Below are 27912 nucleotides of genomic sequence, written 5' to 3'. Positions count from 1 at the left end.
TTTATGGCATATACATTTGAACCACCTCGCCATCTTCTCCGATGAACATCGATGCAAAGGTTGTCCCCATCCCCACCAAGAATCGCTCGCGATCATCACTATCAAGCTCGAGAAAGAAACGGAAACTCCACCGCCATGGCTGGTGAATCTCCAAGAAACGGACGGCGGACCGACGCCGACTGCAAAAGTGGAGACCTTGGCGATTCTTGCTCCGGCGGGCACTGCGATTTCGCGGACGGCGACGTGTTTCAGTACCTCGTAGTGAACCCGCACGGAGGAGGGGTCCATGACTTGTTGAAGTACGGCGTGTGGAGGGACACGAAGAGTGGAGTGAAGTTCTTGGAGAGCTCGCAAAGGGGCGAATTTGTGGGAGCGGTCGCCAGTGATCACAGATGGGTCATAGTAGTTTCGATCATCGCGCGCAGGGTTATCGCTTTCTTTGGGAAGCCCATGGAGTGGACTGGTTTCTTGGTGGACTTCGTCGTCAATCTCCTCTCCGAGAATGATGGCTTTCTTGGGTTGCTCCGCAATTTCATTCTTGGTATTCCGTTTTCTGTTCTTGTAATTTTCGTATCATCCGAAGAGAATGCAACGGTAGTGATAATTGAGGAAAGACTAGAGAAAGTTCCTCAGGGTTCTGTGGTGTAAAGCATGCGTTTATTTTTGCTTCCCCAGAATCAGTTTGATAGGCGGTTAGTTCGATGAAAGGGCATAAAATTCTGACCTTAAAATGTTATAACTCTTTGTCAGGAAGAAAAATTTATTATGTGTACTTGCCTAACCCGTGAAGTCTGAGCGGCTTGTCATTCGGTTGTCTGCGTCTTTTTCGCTTCTTCAATTCCCTGAGTTATATGGAAACTGTGACTTTGTAGTAGCGTGAGGAAACAATTTGCATTCTCATTGTCTTGTGCTTTGGGCTGGTAGTTTATGATGTGTTCTCATGTGAGCAGGAGATGTGATAGTCCCACATAGAGACTCAGATAGATTCATCAGCACCATCGGGCATTTAGATGGGAGAATTGACCTTTACAAAGGCTTGAATGTGCCAGACCAACATGGTGACTCTGCATTTGAAGAAAGCATTGTGAAAGTGGAATTGGGAAATCGCACTTTGATGGACCTCTGCATCATGGCGTCGAAGCTAGCATACGAGAACGAAAAAGTCGTAAGAAATGTGGTAGTTCAGCACTGGAAGGCATGCTAATCGCTCTCTTTACTCACTTCCCTTGGCATCTAACCTTTCTATCTATTATTGTTGTTAGTGATGACATTCGCTTCTTGCAAATGCAGATGCATTTTGTGGATTTCTACAACTGTTGGAATTGTAAGACAGATCCAGTGGATATATCTAAGCTAGCATGCGTGCCCTTCGTTAGCTTTGACTTATTAGTTGACTGAGAAATCACTATCTGCACAAATTCTGTTCATCTTCTGCTACCATTGATCAATGCATTCATTGCTGATTTGTCTGCACAATTTTCTTTTAGATTACCAAATGGAAAGGTCGACTCAGGTGTTCATATTATGCGACAAGCCTGTAGATGCAAATCTCATACTAATCAGCTTCAGGGGTACTGAACCTTTTGTTGCTGACGATTGGTGTACCGATTTCGATTATTCCTGGTATGAGATCCCGAAATTGGGTAAAGTTCACTTGGGATTCTTGGAAGCCTTAGGTTTGGGCAACAGAACTAATATGGTCACCTTCCGAGAGAACCTCCAATTGGACAAGAAGAAGTTTGCTCTTGCAAATGGCGCTGATGCCTCTGACTTAGAAGCATTAGCAAGCACCAGCAACAATGGGTTTGGGCCAGAGATGGCAGAGATGTCTGCATATTATGCCATGAGAAGTAAGCTCAAGAGCCTACTTGAGGAGCACAAAAATGCGAAATTCATAGTCACAGGACACAGTTTAGGTGGTGCCCTTGCCATTTTGTTCCCAACAGTGTTGGTTCTGCATGAGGAGATGGAGGTAATGCGGAGATTGTTGGGCGTGTACACATTTGGCCAACCGAGAGTTGGGGACAGGCAGCTCCAGATGTTCATGGAAGGGCATTTGGACTATCCCTACCCGAAATACTTCAGAGTTGTGTACTGCAATGACATTGTTCCAAGGTTGCCTTATGATGATCGAACTTTCTTGTATAAACATTTCGGTATATGTCTATACTATGATAGCTGGTACACTGAGCAGGTATGAACTTGTGCGTTTTAATGGCTTTGTTCTCTACCAGTATAATACCTGGTCCACTACTTTCTGAGTAGTTGAGTTTTGGGAGGAAATAGATGCCATGCATCCTTCAGTTGTTAAAGAATGTGTAATTTGTTACCTTTGTCGTAATCTTCTTTCCATGAATCTGTAGATAGCCTGAAGCTTTAGGGTCTTGCAATAACAGTCCACCTTGGCTATTATAATCGTATTGCTAACTTGATTATTCAACAGAATTCTCAATATTTGTTTTGTTGAAATATATAAATATTAACCATGTCTTCTTCTAACAGCTTAAGCTTTTAGAACAGTAGGCAGTGGTCCACCAATTATTTCATGGTATTAGAGCTGTTTTTAAAAAAAAAAAAAAAGACCAGACTAAGCGTGAGGGGGAGTGTTAGAGTAATTAAATATTAAACCACGCCTTCTTCTAATAGCTTAAGCTTTTAGAGCAGAGGGCAGTGGTCCCACCAATTCTTTCGTGTTTAAAACACAGTTTTGCATGTACATACACATATTTTCATTCATTGCAATTTCCTTCAGTTTTTCATTCTTTGTTCACGGTACTAATTTCTCAGTTGATATTTTTGTCTCAAGAGAATGGAGGAGGAACCAAACAGAAACTTCTTTGGTCCTAGATACCTAATTCCAGCATATTTGAATGCCGTCTGGGAGTTGATCAGAGGTTTAACAATGGGCTACACACATGGACCGGAGTACAAGGAAGGATGGTTTTCCATATTGGTTAGGGTAGTAGGATTGGTGCTTCCGGGATTGTCCGCACATTCCCCAACAGATTATGTCAACTCTGTGAGGCTTGGGAAGGAGCCAATGTTCAATTAAATCATCCGGATGAAGCTTCTCATACCAGTCCCGAGTTCGTGGTGGCATGAGTGGTTGCAGGTAACAATTTATGGGGTCAGTTCATCGTTTTGGCATGTTCACCTATAAAATAAAGTGGCGAGGGCAGAGTTATGCTGGAATGAGCTCCTTGGAGTTGTTCGCTATCTTTTTGTTCTACGAATTCTGGTTTGGGGTGTAACTGCAACTTAGTTTCAGTTTCAGAACAAAAATAAAAATCTACACGGAGCTTCCAGTTCAGTTTCCATCTTGAACCACGATAAGTTGTCTATGAATGATCATACACGGTATTTAGTTTTGGCAGAACATCCCCTATTATTTCAACTGCCGCTCAAATTCTACAGCGCGACACTAGAAAGTTGTGAACTTGTCACAGGGAGGCCACCTAGTTTAGACATTCTTAGTTAGTTTGTATCTCCTTGTCAATGTGAGGTTGTCTGTCCTGAAAATGTGTTTCAGTGCAGTTGATCAATGGCCTTAAGAGCTCAGTTGTGTCATACTTGAGGTTATCTAGTTACAGGTCGTGCATTTGAATATTTTGCCAATTTGTTATTGAATAACCTAATTACCAACCAATGAAGAGAAACTTTCTCCTGTGCCAAGCACTTTTATTACCTAAGTTACATGAATCTCTCCAACCGAAAGAAGAATATCTCAAGCTCAAAACTGAAGTCGTCTCCCAGAAAATTGCAAATGCATGCTAAGAAATGGGAAATTGAGGCAAGAAGAAAATGGCACAGGTTATTAGCAGAGACCCCTTAGAGATACATGCCTCATCTTGGAGCCCAGGAATTTGGAATATCATACGTAGAGCCACACTAATCACTGAGCAAGAGTAGGTAAAAATTCTTGCAGAATTTTGCTGACCATTGGTTCCAAGGCGTGACTGCTTCCCGTGTCGCCTTCAGCGGAAAATGGAACATCGCAGTGATGCATGTCGACGCCTCAAACTGTATGAGCCGATTGGATCACGTTCAAATCCAGATTCTTAAGTCTTACAACTGATTCCACATGACCTTTCAGTGTGTGAATTTCACCGAGCCTGCAATGTTTTTGTCAAATAGCACATAACTATCCATGATACATGTTCTCTGAGCTGTCTTGTGTATGAAACATGTATACAACTAACTCATTCGGAAGTTTATGAGAAACTTCCCTTGTGAAAAGAGTTGGGGAGAGTTTCAAGTACCTTGCTATCTCTGCACGCCGCCTGGCCTGTTCGGCAATCAGAGAAGATCGAGACCGCCGCCCATTAAACTCCAAGTCTGAAGCAGACAAGCCCTGAAGACTTCTTTGAGAAAGTACCCACTGAGCAGCTCTTTCATCCTTCCCGTAGTCTTTCCTGGATGTGAAAGCTGTCTGTTGTTGCAAAAAGAAAGTGAAGGATTAAGTGGCAAGATCACCTCTTGATCGATTTTCCAAGAAATAGTTGTTAACAGTTGGTCTAGACTGACCTTTCTATCGAACACAAGATTCCATGCTTCGCCGCTCAAAGCATAACGAACTACAAATTTGATTATGTCCAGTGGTATGTAGAAGATCAAGCTGTACAGCCAGATAACTCCAGCCCATCCCCATCCGATGCCACTGATGTAGGCAAAGCTTATTTCCGCATAGACAGCGATCAAGGTTGCCACCTAAACACCGACATATCGGGTTGAGGTCAGGATGTCAACTCAGAGTTTTAGGCTTTGTTGTTAGATGGGGTGTGACAAGTCAATCTAGGACACTAGAATGGTTTCAGAGTCTAGGGCAGAACTTGCTGATGCTTTTTTGTTGGGACTGTACAATAAGCACTTGTGGCTGAGCTTGTTGGGCAAAATATCTCTAAATGAGGTTCCTTGTTAATTTCGCTGGGAGATAGATCAAAATGATCTCCAATGGCTTAACCAAATCTGTAAGTGCATCCATTGTCTTATTTCCAATGGAAAAGTTCTGACTAAACCATATATGTTTCTTGCCAGAAAATTTTGCATTTGCATTCTCAGTCTGCTGTATTTTTCTACCCATTCTTAAGATATATTCGCCGGAAGGTCCTCTATTTAGCAACTATAGATTTATGTTCATCTATTCAGTTCCAGAAGGAGGAGATCGTGGTCGTTTATCATGGCGAGTGCTGGAATCGGTGCACAGTGGTAAATGCAATTAGAAGCGCGAGTGACAGCTTTATGAGAAAGCTCTTTCAAAGACAAGGCTTACCAGCTGAGCCACCACAAACGCGCACATCAAGAGGACTCCAGGTCTCTCAACATATGACCAACTCTGACTGCGGGTGACGAATATAAGGGCCTGGCTAATGATACTGACTTGGAGATATACAGCAGAAGAGACTTCCTCACTGCTCGACAGTGAACTCACACCAAAGAGATCCTGTTGGAGAAGTTCTCAGGTTAGCTTTGCATTCAACTTCTCACTAGCTTCTCTTATTCAACTTGGAAGAAGGGAAAAGACTTTAGATTCTTCACCTCAAAGAATGTAGTGTCAATCACTATCCAGTAGAAGAGGACAGTGACTAAGGCAAGATATGTTCCAATCACAATTCCCGTTGCAAATATCTCGTTGAGCTTCCAACTATCAGGCCTTGGAGATGGCTTTACACGATCTTGGGAGATTGTCATGATTGTACCTGGACATGAATAGCATACTCGTGAGCAGCTCTTCAAAGCGGTTTTCTTCTACTGGAGAGAGAGATTATTGTTTTAGAAAGTTAATGACAGAATTGACAAACATTGTCATTTCATTAGATATCGGATGTGCTAGTCACACCAAACTTTTAAAATTTAGGAAGACAAAATAGTGAGCGTGAAATCCTTTATATTGTACTCGACACAACAGAAAAAGTTAAAGAGTCGGAAAACTTACCATCATTCAGAATTGCAATTATAAGGACCATGAAAGGGGGGAAATCATATTCCCATATCAATGCTAGGAGCACAAAACCAAGCTGCAATAGAGTTTGGAAGAACAATTATGAGGTGTTGCACATTCATCAAGTATGAAGAGAGAATTTAAAATCAGAAATGAGCTCATCTTACCACAATCCTTATTGTTATGGAGACTGCATATATCTGCACATTGTTAAAACTGATCAGTCCCCTAATAAGTAATAAGCACTTAAAGAAAATTTACTTAGATTGTCTGATCTCTTGAACTGGTTCAACTGGAAGCACTTTGCTGTCAAGAAAAAAGTTCAATCTTGGTGTCTACCAGTCTGTTCGATGAGAGGTTTACTTACGGTGTAATTTTTCATCCTCTGAAAGATAGCTCGGCTAGTTAAGACTGCACTAACGATCACACTTAAACCAGGCTCCGTTAAGACTAAATCAGCGGCGCCTCTTGCAGCATCTGTAGCATCAGCCACAGCAATTCCGATATCTGCTTTCTTTAGAGCTGGCGCATCGTTCACACCATCTCCAGTCATTCCAACCACGTGCTTCTTTTCTTGTAAAATTTTCACAATCTCATACTTGTGCTCTGTAGGTAACATTCAGGTCACAAAAGTAACCAAGAGATGAGTAGAAAAAGATAGGTAGATGTAGTACATCTATGCCATTGTCTGCAAGCATGCATGAGATCATGTTCATACATCTTTTCACACAACTTGACTTTTCTATTGGTTCAAATGAACTGGTGACAATATATTTATATAGACATGCTGACAAAATTTGGTTTAGAAAGTTGACTTCTTTCTGTTTGACGTAAGCTATTAGGTTTTGAATTACCACTCTAATTTGACAAGAGGAAAAGCCTTTCACATACCAGGGAATACACCGGCAAAACCATCAGCCTTCTCTATGAGCTCATCTACTGGGAGAGCTTCATTTTCATCCTTGTCACGGCCCAACAATGCTGAAGAAGGATACATGTTTGTTCCCATGCCAAGTCTTCTCCCCGTCTCCTTTGCAATAGCTAACTGGTCACCTGCAGTTGCAGAATTATTAACTCGATAAGTATTTGCTTGTGCTTTATTGTTGTTAGCTTTAGCACTATGGACAAGGATGTATCGAATCAATTCAGGTAGTACTATAGAACCAAGCTGTGTTAATTAAGATCTGAGAACTGCTCTTGATACTTGTAGAGTTCGTACCTGTAATCATCTTGACACCAACTCCAAGGTTAAGAGCTCTCCGAATTGTCTCAGCACTGTCATGTCTCGGAGGATCAAACAAAGGCAACAACCCGCAAAATGTCCACGGGCCTCCAGGACTTTCCTTGGTTTTCTCTGGAACTTCCTGCAAGGATGAAGATATTTAATTCCTGCAAACCACGTTAAGTTGGACTAATACAAGATGGGGAATCATCTGTCATTTGAGCGAGAGAATTTCAAGCAACTGCTGTTCTAATGCATCTCATGGTAGGCTGCATTTAAGAATAGAGCGAGGAATATCTCGCTCCTTGATTACCTGAAGAGCAACTCCAAGAGACCGCAAACCCCTTTCAGCAAACTTGTCAATGATGGTATGTACTTTTCCCGCAATCTCATCTTTCTCTTGGCACATGTTGAGAATCTGATCCAGGAAAACAGTTGGCGCAGAAGCTCAGTGTCATGTTGTAAAGTCAAATTAGAATGATAGAGACATCTGATTTATCTGGAAAGAAGAAATTGGATGCTTAAACTGCTTGCCCCCGTCCGTGGGCTGACACCCGGAAGAATACCATAAGATTTTACCTACAGCTTGACACACATATTGGACATGTGAGTGATGGAGATACTAGTTCTGAATACATAGGCTATAGCATTTTGAGGAATGAAGAATGATCCGAATGCTATACATGGGGACTAAAAGGATTACCACAGATACCGGGTGAGGCTGCAAGCTAAAGGATATAGACATAAGGGATGGGATGCTATTGAGATGTCTATATCGACACATATAGACTTGTTCTGTTCACCTTAGCATGAACAGATGTTCCAAACCAGCTTGAATTGAACTAATGCCATTTAAGATTTGATGCAAACCGGCATTGGTACTCTCTTAATCATCTACTACAGTGGCCTTTTGGCTGCAGCAATACCTGTTCAGGAGCACCCTTGCTTGCACGATACCAATTGCCGTCAGACTCAATGTAAGTGATTGCGGTGCGCTTGTCCACTGGATTGAAAGGTAGAAAATGGACTTCTTTGATGTTTGCACGAGCCTAAAATAGGTAAACTCTCATTTATACAGAAGCACAGAGACAAGCAGAAGAAAGTAACAAATTCTTAACCCAAAAAAGAGGAAAACTTTGAAATATGCAGCTTTTTGTGTGTGCGTCTGTACCTCCTTTGGATCTGCGAGCATATTAACAATGGCTGCATCGATGGCGTCCTGATTTTCCAATCGGGATGCTCTGGCTGCTAGCAAGACAATAAAGTCTTTGTCCATATTTTTGTTAAAAACCTGTAAGGAGTGGTTGAATTGGGTGTCAAGCTTACTCCAACGAATAAGACTCGCATTTCAGAGAGGAGAAAAAAAGAACATTTACAAATGAGGAAGTGTATGTTAAACAGCTACATCTGTTGGACTTCGATTACTCGCTGTTATCCATGTAAACAAAAATTCTCACAAAATCTGTGTACCTCAATTAGGTTTCGATCAACTGTGAGGCGATTCAAAGTAAGAGTCCCAGTTTTGTCACTGCAGAGGACATCCATTCCCGCCATCTCCTCAATTGCTGTCATCCTTTTCGTAATGGCACCCTTTTGGGAGACAGGAACACAAGAAGAGTCAACAATCCATGTTGAGATGAAAGGTAGTAAATTATCTTGGTGATCACATTAGCTATGCAGAGACGAAATTCCAACTTTCTAGCTAGCTTTGTTGTGCGGTAGGATGCTAGAAGCTACATTTAGAGGTCTTACCTGTTGAGAGAGCCGGTGAGAACCAATTGCCAAAGTGACAGACAACACCGTCGGCATGGCAATGGGAATACCTCCGATCAATAGAACGAGAAGATTGTTGATTCCGTCTCTGTATGAGCGTTGTTGTATGGGGAACATGACTATGATTTCGAGAATCATTCCCACAGCAATGGAGCAAATGCAGAAGTTCCCAATGGCGGTAAGTACCTGCAAATATCACGATTGAGATGTCTCATTAAGCCTGTAGACTTAAGCTGGTCTTCTTTATCCATAGTGACTTCATCAAAGCCTATCATATGATGAGCATATGAAGACAGATACGAAACCGAAAGATAACAGTAGCCCTTAACTGAATCAAAAGCTAATAAGATCTGCCTTGGAAAACGAAAGTAAATAAAATTGCATGAGTGCTAAAGCATCCATCCGAAATTTTTGCTGTACTTTTTTCAGCGATGATTGGAGGACTCCTATACAAATCTTTATGGATAGTCATGGCCTTCTAGGGAAGTTTCAGGACTGAGAAACTCAATATGCATAAACTGGGGTTCAATATTACCTGCTGGAAATGTCCAACAACTTCAGTGGAGTCAACTAAATGTGCAGCTTTTCCAAAGAATGACTGAACCCCAGTTGCGATGACTACAGCTTCAATTTCTCCATGCTTACATGTTGATCCCGCGTAAACTTCATCTCCGGTCCTTTTCGTCACTGCCAGAGATTCTCCCGTGAGAGCAGACTGCACGCATGAACAGGCCTTACAAGTAAAATGACTGACGTCGATCAAGAGAATTTAGACTATATAATCATTGTAAAATATAAGTAGCAGTTGCCTGGTCGATCTTTAATGGGTCTCCTTCAAGAAGCCGTGCATCCGCAGGGATGATGTCTCCGAGTTTTATACTGATTATGTCTCCAGGTACTAGGACAGAAGCATCCATCTCTTGCCAGTGCCCATCTCTGAGAACCTGCATGAAGAGAATTCAGAGCAAAAAATTTTCATTCTGAGGGGTGAAAACGTGCATCGTTTGCGGATGAATAAGATCTCGGTACTCTTCTGATTAGGGAGATGACCATACTCTTGCTCATGCAGCCCCCTTTACACATACCTTAGTTTTTGGAGCCAAATGGGCCATAAGCGCTTGTGCTGCATTACCAGCATTGTTTTCCTCAATAAAGCTGATAGTCGAGTTGATCAGCAAGAGGCAAATGATACCAACAAAATCTTGCCAGTCGGGACCCTCATCCTGAAACCAGAAACAAATGGAGCTAGAGTCAACGTCAGTAATCTATTTGCAAATAAGAGCAGGGAAAGGATTTAGTTCTTGTCAACTTACTCCACCGTTAGCGAGGACAATGGCCATGATTGCTGCAGCTTCCATGACCCAAGACAGTGGATTCCACATAAAACTCAGAAATTTTAACAGCTTGTTCTCCTGCAGAAAGACATGGTGGGAATTTGTCAATGAAGCGTAGTATGTATTTTCATCGATCAGAAATTCGTAGACAATTGATTTTTGTCTGTTTGGCAAATGAAGAGCTGAGATTGATCCTACAAACAGCCAAAAATTCCGTTTACGACAACTAAAAGCAGCAAAGTTGATTAAAAAATTTCATGAATTCGAGCCCTTCATTCTGTTGTCAGACTGTAACATTGCATCAGTCAACGGCATGGTTTCTAAATTTTATCTGAATTTTCATTTACAATTCGAACTTTCTTGAAAATCTTCTGGTAAGAAAATTGTGCTCAAATCAGTCACTGGCTCTTCCGACTTAAAATACAATAGGCTAATCTAGTCACGTCTCGGTAATTTGGAGATTGAGAGGTCTTACTTTCTTCTCTTCGAGTTTGTTCGGACCAAAAATCATCAACCGAGCTTCAGCATCCTCAGAAGAGAGTCCTTGGTGCGATGTTCTTAGTTGCTCAAAAACTTCTTCTAGGGGTAGGCGTTCCTGTTTCAACAATGCATGATCAGCAAATTTGTTTTTACCGTAACATTTGCATTTCGGGGTGTTAAATGATAGAGTAATGTTCTGCTACTTACCAAATCGATATTATCTCTGTTGAAGTTGTCCGGGTGAAGCAATGGTTTGTCCAACTCTTCTGCCATGGCTCAAGCTCTGTTCCTACAAGTTTGGGAATAGCAAGGTCTTTGAGTATCTACGCTGCAAGCAGTACTTTTCCCGCCACAACTATGATCAAGGCAATTAAACTGAGGTGAAAATAATCATAGAGATCGAGCAATCAATAGCAAGCATTACATGACAATTTGAACTTGCCATTATTACAGAGAGCGCTTGGCTCGTCAAGTTTCTTAGTACTAATCCTTCAATTCTGCAGGTAATCATAATCAGTAAACTGAAAATGAGGTTTCAGGGAGGACACTTTATCAGCAAACAAATGCCGAAACTTTGGAAGATGTTACAAGTTCTCGTGAAATTTCTTGTGGATTACTTCAAGGTACTCATTCGTGACGAATGAATTTCCACGATCATTGTGCTCTACCCAGCATTAAGTTGCACCACGACATTACTCTACCAGGGATGACCCTTGAGATTTGAGGAGTGAATCTTTGCTCATAGTCTCTTTCCGATCCTATTGGCTGAACAATGTTGCACTGGAACTCCACTATTCGTCCATGGAAAAGGCAATGCAGATGATACAGAAGCAAGTGTTCTTACACCACTGACTAGAGTGAATTGCATACATTTCTGTTCTCAAGTTGCCAACGGAGCTTAGAGCTAGCAAAACTAACCAGATACTAGCTTGACCATGATGTGAATTATGATGCAGCAGACGAGTCAAACACCTTATAATTTGCATCCATCTCTCATTTCAAGCGAAATCAAAATGCACCCAGTACTATATTGATCTCGAATCAGGCGATCCATAACTTCACAGAGTTGCAAAAAGTTTGCCACCGATCCGTGCTTCAAAACAAAAGCAAGAGTACGGAAACCAGGGATGACTAGAAAAGATACAATTTCTTTACTACTTGGATAAGGATCGGTACGGACCTACCGCAGTCACTAACTTCACATTGAACTCTGCTAAGCAGAAGCCAAAGTCAAGTCACGCAATAAAACGCGGTTCACATAGACGATCACTACTTTTTTTTCCCACACAATAAGCGAAAGAACCGAATGGGACTGCTTCGATCCAGCAAAGATAAGGAGAGCGAGTCATGGCTTCAGAGTTCAAATTCACAGAAGCACTTACTTGGACCCCAACACGGCGAGCAAATCTCAACCCACAGCGTGTGGTCAAGGCGAGAGGAGACGTTTCGACGTGGCAGCTTATGGTGATAAGTTGATGTTGACGAAGATGATCTCTCTGCCTCCTCCTCCTCCACCACCACTCTCCCCACCCCCCACACACACACTGTTTGAAGTGCGGGTAGTGGTGGGTAAAGTCTCACTTGTGCGTGTATGAGCAAGAGTATAGAGAGAGGAGACAGGGAGGGCGGAGAAAAGGAAGAGTGAGATTGGGTTCATTGTATAAGTGAGATTTGTATATAAATTCCATTGGTATATCTTCAAGGTCTGGTGGCTGACTGGTGGTTGGCGATCCCAGGACGAGCAGCTGATTCCCGGATCACCCATTTTCTCTGTTCCATTTTCAACCCCTCCTGCTTAATTAGCTGAAACCAAATTTTGTGGGTTCTGGTTCTTCGGCTGAGGGTTGGACTTGTGGGAATGAGGCGGAGATCGAAGCGGAGGAGGAGGATGAAGTGAAAGCTCGTTGCTCAACAACCTTTCAAACTTGCCCTTCAACGTACAAACCTAACTTTCCCGCCATTGTACAGCCAAGCGGCTACCGGGTTAGGTCATCACATCGGACGGTTAAGGAGCCATCACGACCGATATAAAGCTGAATCATGACCAAACTGGCCATGTTTTCCTCGGTGTCGTAGGTCTGTCTCTCTCTCTCTCTAAAACCAAAATCAGATGATCTAATTGCAACAGTATTCGGTCCGCAGCCTCCATCATCCAACAAGCCTATCGGGAGGACACGTTTTATTTGATGTCTTTGGTCCATCCCAGCTATTTTTTGCACCAAACAGATCTGGAGAGACGACCTTGCTCTAATTCATTATGTGATGACTGCATCCGATCAATGTAGGTCGAGCCAAAGAAAATTACTCCCGCAGTGATAACTTGAAGGTGGATACTAAGAGCATGTTTAACAATGATTCTGATTTTCTAATTCTGTTCTCCATAATAGAAAAAGATGAAAAACCTGTTTGGTAACGTAAATGACTCTGATTCTCAAATTCTCCGATTTGGAGTAGAAACAGGAATAATAATAAATAAAAAAAGGTTGATTATTTGTTCCAGAATCACTTTTGAGAAACAAGACCAACAAAATGTGAGTGATCAGGGAAGGCTTTTCACTTTGATCCCTCGACCCAGAAAATGAACAAAGCCTCAAGCAAGAACGCTCAACTAGCCAGCTCCCCTCGCTCATGTGCCGCTTCCGTTGCTTGATTAGCTAGCTCCACCATCGCCATACCCTACCAATTGTCGCCGCCGACTATTGTTGCCGCCGTACCCCACCGATCGCAGTCCACTGCCGACCTCTGTCGTCCGTCACCGTCACCGGTCGCCATCTTTGGCAGCTAGAGAAAAAGCAAAAGAAAATAGAAAATAAAATTCAAATAAAAAATACTTTTTAAAAAACTAAAAAATATATTTTTTAAAATAAAAAAATTGAAAAAAAATATTTTTTTTTAAGAAATATATATTTTTTAGAAAAAATAGATAAATATTGGATTTGTATTGCATGAAAGTGTTTTAATAATATCATTTTTCTTAACAAATTATAACAAACAAATATTTCATGATTTGGATAAATATAGAAGTGTTTAAGTAATGCGGGGATAAGTACACCGTGAGTGTCATAACTTGTGTACAGCATTCATTTGAGTTCCATAACTTTCAAAACGTTCACTTGAGTACCATAACTTTTACAAATCGTTCACTTGAGTGGCACAACTTTAAAAAATCATTTACTTGAGTGCTATGTCAACTTTTCCGACGTCCACGTTAACTTTTCCGGCATGCCACGTCGGCTTTCCGGCGTGCCACGTCGGCTTTTCCGGCGTTCACGTCGGCTTTTCGACGTCCACATTAACGTTGGCACTCAAGTGGACGATTTTTAAAAGTTATGGCGCTTAAGTGAACATTTTAAAAGTTATGACACTTAAGTAAACACCGTACAAAAATTATGACACCGATAGTCTAGTTATCCCGGTCATGCGGGTCGGGTCGGGCTATAAGTTGGGTATTGGTTGGGTTGAGTATAGATTGTTAAATTTGCATTGCATGAAAATGGGTTGAATATGGTCCAACTCACACATTTGACACCTCTTCTCATCATTCAATTCCTTGACCTAGCGTTGCCAACTTTTATGATCTTTATTTTTAGATATTTTACAACATTTATGTTTATCATAGCAAGCAATTTAAGTTCAAAGTTCGTGCAGGAGTACCATTGAGCTTATATTCAATCCATCTCTACAATCTAGCGGATATTTTAACTTTTTCCATAAGCTAATTTAAGTGCAAATTCGTGGTAAAAAATTAAGTGCAAATTACCTATTGAGCTTATGTTCTTTCTTAAGGATCTTGCATAAGTCTTCATGCTCCATGAAATAAATAGAATAATTATGGGCTATGCATGATCTGTATTGATTTTGTTGGTGATGCTATATAGGTTGACTTTATAGTGACAACACGTAATTATTTGACTTAAATGAAAAAAATTAGGAAAAGAAATTGGTCCCGGGAACAAAATTTTGCATAGTTGCCAAATGAATTTCTTTTCTAGAAACAAAAATTTTGTGCGGTTACAAAACGTTTTCTGATTATCTAAAACTTGTTCAAGGAACAGAATCGAAAAAAAAACGATTCCGAACAAAATTGATTTTTTGGATCAAAATCGTTGTCAAACACACCTTAAGTATTATTTCACTAGCCTTTCTAATACGACGTCAAAAGGAAAAGAAATGATATCCTCCTATTAGAAATTTCACAATCGCCCATCATCAAATGAATAATCTTAACATCGACCGTCCGACGGAGAGACATAATCCGCCGTCCAATTGAAAATATGTCAATTGTTAGATGGGTTCCCCATAAAATTTGGGAAAATTTTCAAAAAAGAGCCCAAAGTCATCTCGTTTTTTCAAATAAGAGCCCCAAGTGAACCATGTTTCAAATAAAGGCCCGAAGTGGTAGAGTATGTTTCAAATAAGGACTTGAAATGGCCATAGTGTTTCAAAAAAGGATTTGGCCTAAAGGATATTTTCGTCATTTCCTATTTTGATATTTTTTTTTCATTTTTCCCTATTTTTTTCCTTTTTCTACTTTTTAAAAGTTCAAAAAAAAAAAAAAAAAAAAGCGAGGAAGATATAGGCGGGAGGGGGCTACCCTCCCGCTTGTGGCAACCACCCCATCGCCGATAGGGTTGCGGCCATGGCCAACGGGGTCGCTAGCCCCTCGGCGTTGGCCGGCAATCCCGCTAACTAGTGGCAAGGGCACGGTAGCCCTTGCTAGAGATGGGAGAGGGCCGCGACCCTCTCCCGGATCTGGGCGAGGTCGCCAACCCTCGCCCAAGTCCGGGGATGAGCCGCGACCCTCAGCGGGACCTAAGCAACGGTTGCCTAGCCGCTACCCTCTCCCGGATCTGGGCGAGGTTGTCGGTCCTCACCCAGGTCCGAGGGCGAGCCGCGGCCCTCGGCCGGACCCGGGAAACGATCGGCACTCCTCTCCCGTCTCTAGTTGGCGGGGTCGTCGGCCCATGCCGAGGCATCGAAGACCCCGCCGGCTATCGTCGCCGCCCCACTAGCATTAGGGTGGCGGCCATAGGCCGGAGGGCAACCCCTCCTGCCTCTATGTGTGTCTTTTTCTTTTTTTTAAAAAAAAAATTCGCTAATTTTTAAGGAAATAGAAAAAAAATTAATAAAAAAGAAAAAAAAATCAAATAAGCAAAAAGACAAAAATGCCCTTAAAATAGGCCATTTTTTGAGATTTTATAGCTACTTCAGGCCCTTATTTGAAATAATATTCACTTCAGACCCTTATTTGATAAAATAAGGGCACTTTAAGCCCTTATTTGAAACAAGATTTACTTAGGACCTTTATTTGAGAAAACGAGATGACTTGAGATCCTTATTTGAAATTTTCCCTCTGTCGTCCGATTGAAAATATGTCAATTGTTAGATGAGATCCCCATAAAATTTGGATTGCCTTTTTAAGGTCTTCTTCTTTTTTTTTTTTTTGGTCGAATGCTTTGTTAAGGTCAAACTTGTTGATCCAATAATGCAATAATGAATACCTTTCTAACCAAGATCACACATCTATGGCATTTATGGCTCCTTGACCATCTGTTGATACATGCGAGAGATGTCCTGTCATGTGTCCCCCCATGTTACGGGTCCTATTTTTCTTTGTTTGACTAGATCAGGAGTGGTGCACTTCGCCCAATTATGTTATTCCCCACCTTAGAATTCTTAATTACATCCGAAAATCTCTCACCCACGTCAATATCTCCGGTGCCCACTTATTTAATCAATCGTTATCCGCCTCATTTGGATCGTCGAGATCTCCACTCACATCTAATTTTATTATTTTAAGTGATTGTGTCTTCTGATTCTCGAATTTATATAATGGGGTCACATGCCTTATTAAATACAACAGTCGTGCTTGTCTTGTTCGCCTTATGGGTGGACATTACAGGCGCACGTGGCAACATTTATGCTATATAGAGATCAGTTTCTGATCGGGAATTGATTTTACTATTTATACTCAGAAGCGGCGGTTGATTTTTCTACTTCTGCTCTCGAAGTTGATTTCTAATCAGAGAAATTCATTTGGTAGTAGTTAAAATTTTTTACTTTTGAAACGTTATTAACACAAAATCTTCTACGAAAAATTATTGTCGACGGTCGAGAAATTTCTACTTCATTTTTAAACTTTTTAAAGTTCTTTAAAATATAATTTTTATTATTAAAAGTAATATATATAATTTATTTTTTTACTCTGGCGGCCGGAGACGGCGACTAAGCGATAGTGGTCGGTGATGGTGAATGATTGGTGGCGGTGGCGGCGACGGCCGGCCGAGGTCACGACAAACTGCGGCGGCGGGTGAGGCGGTGGTCGACGGTTGGAGAAGGGGGGTGGCGGACATGGGTGGCGATGGACAGAGGTCGACGGCGGCGGTGGTCAACTGTTGGCGGCGGGTAGCGGTGGTCGCAGGTGACGATGGGTCGCGGCCAATGGAGGTCCGTGGATGGCGACGATCCGAGTGACAGACGACGGAGATCTATAGTGGGCGGCAACGAGCAATGGTTGGCGGCCGTTGCGGGTGGCGATGGGCAATGGCCAGCAAAGGGCGATGGTTGGCAAAGGTCGGCGGTGGGCGGCGGCGGCGGTCAACGATTGGTTGCGGGGGGCGATGGATGGCGATGGTCACAAACGGCGATGGATGGCGATGGTCACAGGCAACGATGGTTGGCGGTGGAGGCGGGTGTGGTCGAAAAGAGGATGATGGCGTAATGAAAAAAGGGTGAGGCGAGAAGTACTTATAGAGTTAAGAAGTAATTTTTTTAACTTCTCAAATTGGAGAAAAACAACTTCAAAAGTGAAAATTCACTTCAGAGTTAGAAATTTCTTTCAGAAGCAAAATTTTTTACCAAATAAATTTATGCTTCAGAAGTTACATTACCAAATAGATTTTTGTTCCAGAAGTACTTTTGGAGTAGAAATTCACTTCCAGAAGTGTTACCACGTGCACCAAGATCGTACTTCCCTCCTTGGGTTTGTCCATCTCCATTGATGATTAAACGGTGTTTGGACATGTACTTCGAGAATTGATAGAAGAATAGGGTTTTGATTTTCAAGAAGTATCTCACAGGAACTTGTGCAGCATATAGTAGCAATTTTCTAACATTTAAGAGGATTTCAATTTTAACTTTTCCACAAAAAAAGAAGAGGATTTTAACTTAATCATTTGCTGATCATGATGTTTTTTTTTTTTTAATTTTTGTGTGTGTCTAAATCCCAATTTACGCAGGTGGGTATTCGAAAGAACTTACCGATGCAAACGTGTTTTGACAATTCGGCGTGACTGGATCATTCGGATGTTACAAATCCTATCACAAACATCAAAATGAAAATTTCCAAATGTACAGTCTCTTGGCTGACGATTCTAAGTTCTTTTCGTCTTGTTCTTCTTACACGTTCGGCTGTTCTACCGCACGTAGTGTCATGCTTTACCGCGAAAGAGAAGATTCCCTCGTTTGCTTCAAAAGTACTAGCCTTCCATTTTGAGAGGGCCAGCGGGGGTGTCCATAACAGTGTTTTTATCGTTTTCCTTCTCTCTCTTTTTTTAGGCCAAAGATCGGATCGCGATGCCCAACTCGACAACCTCTGGCACTATTATAGAAATCTCTCACCCACTTACTGAATATCCAATTTGATCTGCATAACTTCGACCACACGGAAGATCTGGGGATACCTTCCAGAAGAGGCAAACCCTTCGTTCCAACGCATAAGCATCGTGACCACATTCGCAAACGGGTCGATTAACGTAGTCCCTTCTGGCAAGCGAGGTTGATTGGTTTCCCAGTGGATCGGTCCATGACATAGACCCCGAGAACCGAATCGGCGGCTTCTGGTCTTCGCCAATTCTTACCGGTTCTGGAAACCGACCAAGCTCCTTCGTCAACTGTAGAATTCGAAAGAAGAACAGATCTACTATATGGGATAGAGCCCTGTCCTCCAAACACGATTTGGGTCACGTGGTCGGGTAGGTGACCGGGGAAGGTGATCTTTTGCAATTGCAGAACAATCCATGTTCCTCCACGTTGGGCTCAGTAATTCACAAGGTCTTGTTGGACTTGGAAAACAACAACGTCCGGCCCATATTTCGGCTACCGAACCTTTCCATCGTGCTCGCTTTTCTCGATTCTCCTATGCAAGGTTCTATGGATGGTCAACCTGACATTTGCACGTATGAAGATAGGCTCAACGTGTCGAAACAAATGGACGAGAATTCATAAATAAAAGAACGTGCGGGAATGGACAAACTTCTCGAACAAAACATGGTCATTAAGAAAAAGCCAACGGCGTTTAGACCATAAGCCCGTCGTACCTACATAGTTAGTTCCAACTATAGAATAGGAGAAGACGGGTGGAGAAGCGAGTTTGAAGCTTTGGTATTGATTCCTTTCAACAGCGCCCCCCAAATGCACAACCTCAAAAGCCGCTTTGCCTTAATCTTACATTTGATCTTGTTTTAGAGGAAAAAGATGCTCGTTTGACTCAACACGGTCACCCCTCAAGATGTTATCATAAGGATCTCATAGCCGTTCTTGAACATTTGACTTGAACGTGAATCCAAATACATTTACGGATTCCTTATGACCCTGTAAATGTCGATTGCTGCAAAGCACAACTATTACAACCATATGCTTTGTGGAATTGCTCGTTGAATATTTTCTCGGCCGTGGTTTCTCAATTTGGAAAACATCTCAAATGGGAAAGCTCGTGCCTCGACTGGAAAATGAGGAGAGGATATTTAGAGTTTGTACGATGTTTAGAATAGCATATGAAGAAGATCGACTCTATCTTCCAAGTCTCAAACTTTATGAGAGGGAATTATTTTGGTGTTTACACAGTAGAATCAATCATAGTAAGTTGACTAAAAAAATTCTCGATTTGACTTTGATGAGTAATTTTGTTTTTGGTCGAATAATTTAATGAGGGCTTCGCCCTTTCTCACCAATGATGAGTAGAGACTCACCCCACACATTGCATGACAACTTCTGTCCCAATTCATCTCATTGTTGACTATGGACTTATTATGATATAATCGCGAGATAGATGCTAAAACTTTAGTCCCGTGCATTCAGATCCTAAGACTTACAATTCTGTATCTAGTAAATGACTCGGAATGTCATCGTAGTTGCAAGTTATAAGATTTGAGTGAAAGGAATATTAAGATTTAAACGCGAGAAATTGATAAGTTTTAGGACTTGTTTTATGATTTTCATCACATGTCCATCATGATAACCAATTTTGTTGTGATTCGTCTAAGCTTTTTTTTTAATTATTTTTTTTAATTCTTATGCTTTTTTCTTGTATCTATTTTCCCTTTTTTTTTATATCTTTTTCCATTTTAAAATTGTCGATTTTTTCAGGTGTGGCGCTTGGTAGACACCACATTTACGCCACGTGTATTAAGAACATAATTAGAAAGCCACGTCGGCATCCTCCGTTCCTCAAATTGGACAAATTAAATGGAGGGGCTTGTTTTTTTTTTTTTTAAGATTTGATTGCGCTTTTTTGAAGGTTTTAGAATTCGATTGTACTTTCGCGACAAATTTTATGGCTTTTGATGCGCTTATCTCACACGAATGTGGTGCACAAAAACTGTCATTTTTGGGCCGCATCTATTCTGGTCCATCATTTTGGGCGTAGACCAGAACAGCTTACAGCCTTATACCAGTTGGGCCTGGTGTCCAATATGATGGTTGCCTTATTTGTATGTTGGGATGACATTCTTAATCGTACTGTGATGTTTCCGGATACGAATGAAATGTTACTTTGACAAAAACTCCACTGCTCGTTCATTTAGCGGACGATTCTATTGTTCTGTCACCCGATGACGAATAATAATTCTTTAGTGCCGGAAGATTTCTGAAAGAGTTGGCAAATGTTAGAAAATATATTGGTAAAAAAGAAGTTTTCGTTACTTGATTTTTCGATCCACCGGTCATCCGGTTTCAAGTACGTTTGCTGATTGATCGAAAATAAAAAGACAGCGCCGAGGTCAAACATATCGAAAACTTATATGAGATGAGCTCGGGTTTGAATGATCAAGCTTAATTAGTCGGGCTCAAATTGAGTATCATCTCTTAAATGTTCGAGCAGATTTAAAGCACGAATATTGAACGATCTCGATCGGTTGCACCCGTACTTAAATCAACCCGGTCGGTTCAACTGGGTACGATTCCCGCTCTCCCATCCGATCTTCTTGACCCCGATATAGTCCCGATTCGACAGCATGTCGCTCACGAATTTTGCTACAAGAGATTCAAATCTCGGAGACGTAGGATAAAGAAAATTTTGTACCTGGATAACACGAGAACACAAACAATATTATTAACCTGGAAGAAGCAGTACATTAACACGCACCTAAACCTATGTGATTAACATAACAACCCACACGTGGAGAGACATCCAGCGCACGCGCACACGTCCAGTACGTGTTTCTGCGGGTCGGGAGGCTTATGGTCCGTAGCTTGCGATCCACTCCTTCGAATAACATTCATTGTACGTAATTCACATGAAAGTACTAAACGAAACAAAATAAAAGTCGGAGGTACTAAGATTTCGAGATGAAGTGGCTCGAGAAAAGCAAGAAATGCAACCCACCGAAATCAACATTCGTTTCATTCTTCCATCTTTCCGAGAGCTCAAACTATTAAACTTTTTCTTTTGTCGAAAAAAAAAATCGATTCGTATAAAAAAAGAAGAGGTACATAACTTCAACATAAAGATGCAAATTTCACAAAATAAGTAAATCTGAAAGGTAATTCAACTTGATACAGCCTATAGAGACTCGCTCATTCCACAAACCACGAATAGTGGCCGATCACCAAACCTCACATCATCATCGGTAATAAGTACACACTGAGAAATCCGTCTCTAATAGTTACGGCTTTGCGCGCCTAGATTCGGCATACCCAGTACCATTACCATATAGAAAACACAACAACATCAATATGTCGAACTTTTTTTCCTTCCCTTTTATTGGCACTATGATGCACAAAAATCTAGGGGGGTTACTATACTTCCAAATGCATGTATTATGATATTGACACAATTTACCTTAGCCACCAAACATTGAACCTATATTAATGGAATTAATTAATTTCAACTTGGGAAAATTGACTTTGCATAGCTTCAGGCTCACGTGAGAACTCTCGAAAGAAACAAAGGAAACGCAAGGGACGAGGAGTGGATTGGAGGTCGCTTGGAGGTTTCCCCTGCACTGCCCGCCGCTTACCTGGAACTCCTCGAGCAATGTCTCCAAGAGAAAAACGAAATCAAGAAAATATGTCCCCTTTTGCCAATGCAACTTGTAATTGGTTAGGGCGTAGGGATTTTTCCAAGTGACAGGGATACTTGTGGATATGATAGATTCAATTAAGCTGAATACATGCTTATAAGACTGTTGGGTTACGTCTGGCGATCGGGATAACGATTGAGATATGACGGGACAAACTATGATTAAAATGTCCCATGGATAGTAGCTGTGGACATACTTAATCCTATGGACAGTTTGGTACACTTCCTAATAAGATTGGATATTAAAAAAAAAAATCATTGAATTAAAAAAAATTGAAAAGGAAAAAGAGTAGATCTAGGGATTGTGGCACTAACAGTGACCGCCAACCTCGCCACTAGCGCACCTTTGCATCCGCCTCATAGCAATTGATGTCCGAGTCGTGGGCGATGCCAAAGATATCCAGCTTCTCCGTCACCATCTTCACTGTGCTCCTCGGGAGGTCTTTGTCCTCTTCGTGGTTTCTTGCTTCCTCTTGATAGAATATTTAACTATTAAATCACGTGTTTATTTAACATCTCAAGTTTATAGAATAGTTTGTAGTGATCCCAGAACATTTTTCAACTTAGAATCATTTTCAAACCCCATTTGTCTCCTCAATTAAATGTGATCACCATTTTTACTAGGCAAAAAGATCAGACTAAGCATGAAGGGAAGTAATGTAATACTTAAATATTAAACCACGCATTCTCTAATAGTTGATAGTGGTCTACAAAATCTCTCACCTTCTAAGATAGTTTGATTAAGCAGCATCGTAATTATTAGGCTATGTGGTTAAACGTAAATAGAAAATCAGAGATTTGTATAGTTTTGCTTGAAGGAAAATTATCAAAAAAAAATCCTAAACCTATTGCACTTTTGTCAATTCAATCCTAAATTTTTTGCATTGTGTCAATTCAGTCTAAACCTCTTTTTGTGTCAATTCAGTCATAAACCTTTTGAATTTGTGTCAATTCACTCCATCCGACCAATTTTATCTAGCCGATGCTAATGTGGACCTAGCCGGCACTGTCGTTGGGCAAGCTCGGCGTCGCCCCGATCTAGCGAGGCCGAGCCTCGCCATTGCCCAACCATGGCAACCTAGAAGCTCATTTTGGCTTGCAAGGTTCGAGATCACAATTACCGAGCATCGACAAGGCGGTGATTGAGTCGCTCCCTTTCTTCAGGTTTTCCTCACTCGGAGAAAGGAGGAAGAAGATAGACAATAAAAATAAAAAAATAAAAAGCAAAAAAATAAGAAAACATAAAATTTTGAAAAAATATTAAAAAATTGTCACCTTAGCATCGGCCGATTCCACGTCAGCCCGATCAAAGTTGGTCGGATGGACTAAATTGGCACAAATACAAAAGGTTTAGAACTCAATCGGCACAAAAAAAAAGTTATAGTACTGAATTAACACAAATACAAAAGGTTTATGATTGAATTGGCAAAATTAAAAGGTTTAGGACCGAATTGGCAAAAGTGCAATAGATTTAAAAAAAAATTGAACAATTTCCGTGCTGCTTGACAATTAGTATTGTGTCATTGTTGCGAAAGTGCAAATTCTTTTTTTCCGGAATAAGCTTTAAAATCTATGAGGAGTCATCGAAGAAGCAGAGACAAACCGATGAAGTCCTAGGTTTGACTCTCGGCGACCACGTCTTGTAGTACTTATATGGTGGTATTGGCAAAAACCCCCACCACCTCTAGGAATTGCACGTGAAAAACCTCGATTATAAAAAAATAATAATTAATATCAGTTTTGTTTTTCCTTTTGCAAACCGATGGGAGATGAGATGGATATTTAAGACATCTTGCATACTTAATTTTGCGCATGTTCCAATTAAGATGCACGGTAGAACATATCGACAAAAGTTATGACTGCTTGTGTGCGAAATTTATCCTCAACAGGCGGTCAACAAAAAGAAAAGCCGTACCTAAAAGAACACTTGTAAAGGAGTATCAAATTCCGACCCCCAAAAAAAAAATGAGTATCAAATTGACTCAACTGAAAAGCAAAGGAGGACAACTTTGAACTTTCAAGTACTTTACGAACGAAAGCATGAAATTAACATAAACTCCAAAAATACACCAAGTAGTGGTCTGGTCCAAACGAAGCTGGAGACCACATTACGATAGAGACAACTTGCGAAAAACCTCACATTTAATGACAAGATGATTGCCATGTGTGGACTTTTAGGAGTTCCTGAAGTAGGTCTTGGGATGGAACATACATATCTATGGGGATGGATATGTCCTAGACATTGACCCGTCCCTGGAGATTCTGGAGCTGGAACAGCCAGTCATGGCGGAGGATTGGATTCTGATCCGATACGCCAGCGGTTGGTGACATGTGCAGTTCGAACTGAAGTGTCCCTGTCCTCGCACCAGAATCTTCATTTACCCAACTGTCCCAAACATGGCCTCCTTGAAAACGTGAAACATCAAGCAAAAACCCTAGTTTAAATGATGCTTCCTGTCGCCAACCAGTTGCCCTAGTTTGGGATCACATGTATCATATATGGAAACTAGACCACCAGATTGTTCTTTTTTTTAACCAGAATGTATCTGGAGATTGACTTGCAGAAACAGAAATAATTGATATTGCTAGCTCGAGATAGTGACGTTATAAATGAATCAGAATGATTGGTTTATGGAATTAGGTCACAAGCGTGTATAAGTACTCAACTAAGTGGATTTCCTACTCAAGCACCCGACAAGATTATGTGCATCACTTTTGTGAATCCGGCTTGTGTACTCGCCATTGAAATATTGCTCTACTCTCTTATTGCAGCACAATTATGCACTGAATGTCCCGCCAACTAGTATATGCATGAATACATCGCGTCGGAATGAATTTGATATGAACCTCGCTATACCGTAGCACTACACGTTTGACCACCACTACTCTCGAATACAATCATGAGATTCTAATGCTTTTGGCACGACCTTAAAAGCCTTTACAAACTCCATTGTCGTAGATCGAATCGAAAACTCCCGCTTTTGACCATGATTCACAGAACACCACATCGGATCCAACAAAATCCAATCTCTCAAACTCGGGACTGAGGTAACATTGCCGGGACCATGTCCCCCCTCGCTTATTCTAATCCTCTTTGCCTCTTCTTCATCAAGCAACCCTCCTCTTTTCATGCTCCTTCAGTCGCACACTTTGCCACTTTTCTAATCCTCCCTCCCATCCCAGCTAATCCTTGATAACTTAAATTAATCAAAGCACGAAAACTTATGAATCTCTTACTTTGATACCACACCTAAGCATCAATCAAGCCACATTCACTGCCCCTGCATAGAAATATCTGCCAAAGCTTTGTATTATTCCCATGCAGAAGAAAAAGAAAGAAAGAAAGAAAGAACGCTAACTTTCAAGAAAGCCACTCGTTCTCTCCCACTCCCTTCAAGAACCTGGCCATTCTTGTATAAATACTTCGCCTTGCCCCACCACATGACTTCAAGCTCTGCGTCGAGCTTTTTTTCCTTTCTTCAGATACCCCAAGAAAAGTGTCCTGTCTAGGGCCCAAATCATATTATAACACACATAATCTATAGTCAGCCATGGCCGAGCTTAAGCAGTGCAAGTCATACAGCAAGAGGACGGGCAACGGTGGCCTCACGAGGAAGTGTGCGTCGTTGGTCCGGCAACAGCGGGCCCGCATCTACATCCTCCGCCGCTGCGCTACCATGCTCCTGTGTTGGTACATCCAGGGCGACGACTAGTCCAAGCCCAACCCAACCCAACCCTCCCCTCCTCTATATAATTTCCCCACTCTTTAACCTAATTAATTCATTCATGATATATGTCTTTCAGATCGTGGTCGTCGTCGTCGTCATCATCATGGGGTTCCTTTCTCATGTTTTTAAAAAGATTAGAACAGTGTTCGATCTTCTAATACTCGTCGGAGAGCTTCGTCGGTCCGAGGATGCTGGCAGCAGTCCCGGTCGGTTCAGGTGGCCTTTATGGGTGTGCCCGAGACATGTCTTTTCTCCTTATGCCGTGTTGCGCCTGTTTCGCCCTTTTTTTCGGACTCGAAATGGTGGAAATCCATTAGGGTTGCGTTTTTGGGCACGCGTGCGAAGGAGAGATTTAAATTACGGTGCGCTCAAGCTTTTTCACGAACCGGCTGGACCGAGGCAGTTATTCCGGAGATTTGATGGAGCTGATGTGAAGTGTTATGTATGTGTAACCTTTCTGTATGTGGATGTCGCATGTTATTGCACTAAGGGCTTAATGGAATAAGGGTTGTTACGTGAGAAGTCTTTCGAGGAACTGATTTTTAGCCCTCTTTCAGTTTTTGTTCTCTTCCTGAGAGAAAAATTAAGGATCTTGATTGACCTGATTTATAGTGTATTGGAGGTAACTCGTAATAAATGTAACGTCCGAGGTTCTAATAAGATGCAAACGTGAATGGACTATCCTTTTTTGAGAAAATTCATTGTGCGATCTCTTTACACCAACATCATTTTCACTCACTCAGTCACGTTGCGTGGATTTTTTTTTTTTTTTCGTGTAATGATCCATCTAATGTAGCTACATTTCTCCTTTTTCCAACCGTAGCTTATTTCCATATCGGCAATGCAAAAAAAAAATACCACAAGAAGCCGGAGGCGAGGTTGTTACGCGGGTCACATTAACGAGCATCCAAAAGATATTAGTTGAGCAAATACAATAAGAAAATGTCGACTCGAAAAAGTCAATTACACATGTCGCACAAAAGTTTGCACAATGCAATTTTGCTAACTTTTTGTTGATTGGATTGGATAGTTAGGTAGGGCTAGGGCCGAAGGACCCTGTTAACTTTCTTGTTATCACTTCACAAATTGGGTTTGCTTGGCTTAAGTTTTACAAGCTAAGGGGCAAGTCCTTTTGGACTATTCATGTGACAATTCAAAATACCTCTTTTATTTGGAGGAAATTATCAAAGCTTAGAGGTGCTGTGAAGTCTCACATCAAGCACCTTATTGGGGATGGGGGCAACGGCTAATCTGTTGCACGATGAATGTCATTTGTCTGGAGCTATGCTCAGAAGGTTTACTAGCAGAATGGTGTATGATTCTGCTTTGTCTATTCAGTCTTAAGAATTTGCAGATGTTATTCAAGGCCACAGCAGACTTTGGGCACCAACTAGGCCAATTGATCTGGTTGAGATGCAAGCTGCTCTTTGAAGCTCCATGGTGCCAAGCCAAATCCATCAGAGTCTCGATCGTGTCATACTACAACAATATTCGGTTGCTAGGAATCGATGCTTACATGACTCTTCCTTCTCTGTAAATGCTAGCTCAGATTGTGTAAAGCATAAAGGAAGTTACTAGAGGAAGGCTTACTTGGTAGTGTAGGTGTTGAAAAGAAAGTAAATGTGGATTGTTATAGAGCAATATGGTGTAAATGGGATCTTCCTGAATATTAGGTAAGCTCTTGAGCACGTAGCAGGAATTACCCTCTCCTGCTTTGGTTTAATTGGAATGAAATTCCGACAATTTGCGAAGAAAAAAAAATCCGTAAACTGGGTTGTTGTTTTTCAATATATAAATCTGAGTAATTCAAACTTTATACTGCACAACAGAATTTATTTCCGTTTTCAATTGAATTTTGCTGTTCATAATTAGAACTTTACAGAAATAGTACAAGAGGGTATTGGAGATTTTCCTGGCCATTAATTGGAGATTCAACTTCAGGTATCTTTCCTCCAGTATTCGCCTGACCTGCTTAATCTATAAAGGTTCATCAAATTTGTAAACAGAAGGTAATTTCATTCACATTTTTTTTTCTGCGTATCAGCCAGCATATGATACAAACAAATACTAAAGCATCTCAAATTTGCAAAGCCAACCCTATGTAGGTCTCGAAAATGGCGAAACCAATTCTCAAAATA

The 27912-nt window shown here is 41.3% G+C and overlaps 2 protein-coding genes across 3 annotated transcripts; one reads left to right on the top strand and one right to left on the bottom strand.

Moving 5' to 3' along the window:
• Positions 1-3567, top strand: LOC115736375 (triacylglycerol lipase OBL1). The gene is made up of 5 exons (XM_030668062.2): positions 1-541; positions 951-1195; positions 1291-1324; positions 1488-2194; positions 2807-3567. Exons 1-5 carry the CDS (start codon positions 52-54, stop codon positions 3050-3052), a joined length of 1722 nt encoding a protein of 573 aa, XP_030523922.1. The 5' UTR covers positions 1-51; the 3' UTR covers positions 3053-3567.
• A 68-nt stretch (positions 3568-3635) lies between these two features.
• On the bottom strand, positions 3636-12607 carry LOC115736370 (ATPase 10, plasma membrane-type). 2 transcript variants are annotated; one of them, XM_048272581.1, is made up of 22 exons: positions 12130-12607; positions 10955-11036; positions 10743-10862; positions 10247-10345; positions 10019-10156; positions 9743-9877; positions 9469-9648; positions 8913-9119; positions 8631-8750; positions 8332-8451; positions 8087-8209; positions 7474-7578; positions 7158-7302; positions 6830-6991; positions 6306-6544; positions 6106-6138; positions 5933-6014; positions 5536-5696; positions 5270-5440; positions 4525-4707; positions 4260-4429; positions 3636-4112 (listed from the first exon to the last, which is right to left on the bottom strand). In XM_048272581.1, exons 2-22 carry the CDS (start codon positions 11018-11020, stop codon positions 4016-4018), a joined length of 2856 nt encoding a protein of 951 aa, XP_048128538.1. In that variant the 5' UTR covers positions 11021-11036; positions 12130-12607; the 3' UTR covers positions 3636-4015. The 2 variants fall into 2 exon arrangements, with proteins under 2 accessions (XP_048128538.1, XP_030523915.1); XM_030668055.2 differs by lacking the exon at positions 12130-12607 and adding an exon at positions 11928-11946.
• Between the last annotated feature and the right edge of the window lie 15305 nt (positions 12608-27912).

Source organism: Rhodamnia argentea, chromosome 11, assembly GCF_020921035.1.
Source record: "Rhodamnia argentea isolate NSW1041297 chromosome 11, ASM2092103v1, whole genome shotgun sequence".
Taxonomy (NCBI): domain Eukaryota; kingdom Viridiplantae; phylum Streptophyta; class Magnoliopsida; order Myrtales; family Myrtaceae; genus Rhodamnia; species Rhodamnia argentea.
This window is presented reverse-complemented; position numbering and strand designations above follow the sequence as displayed.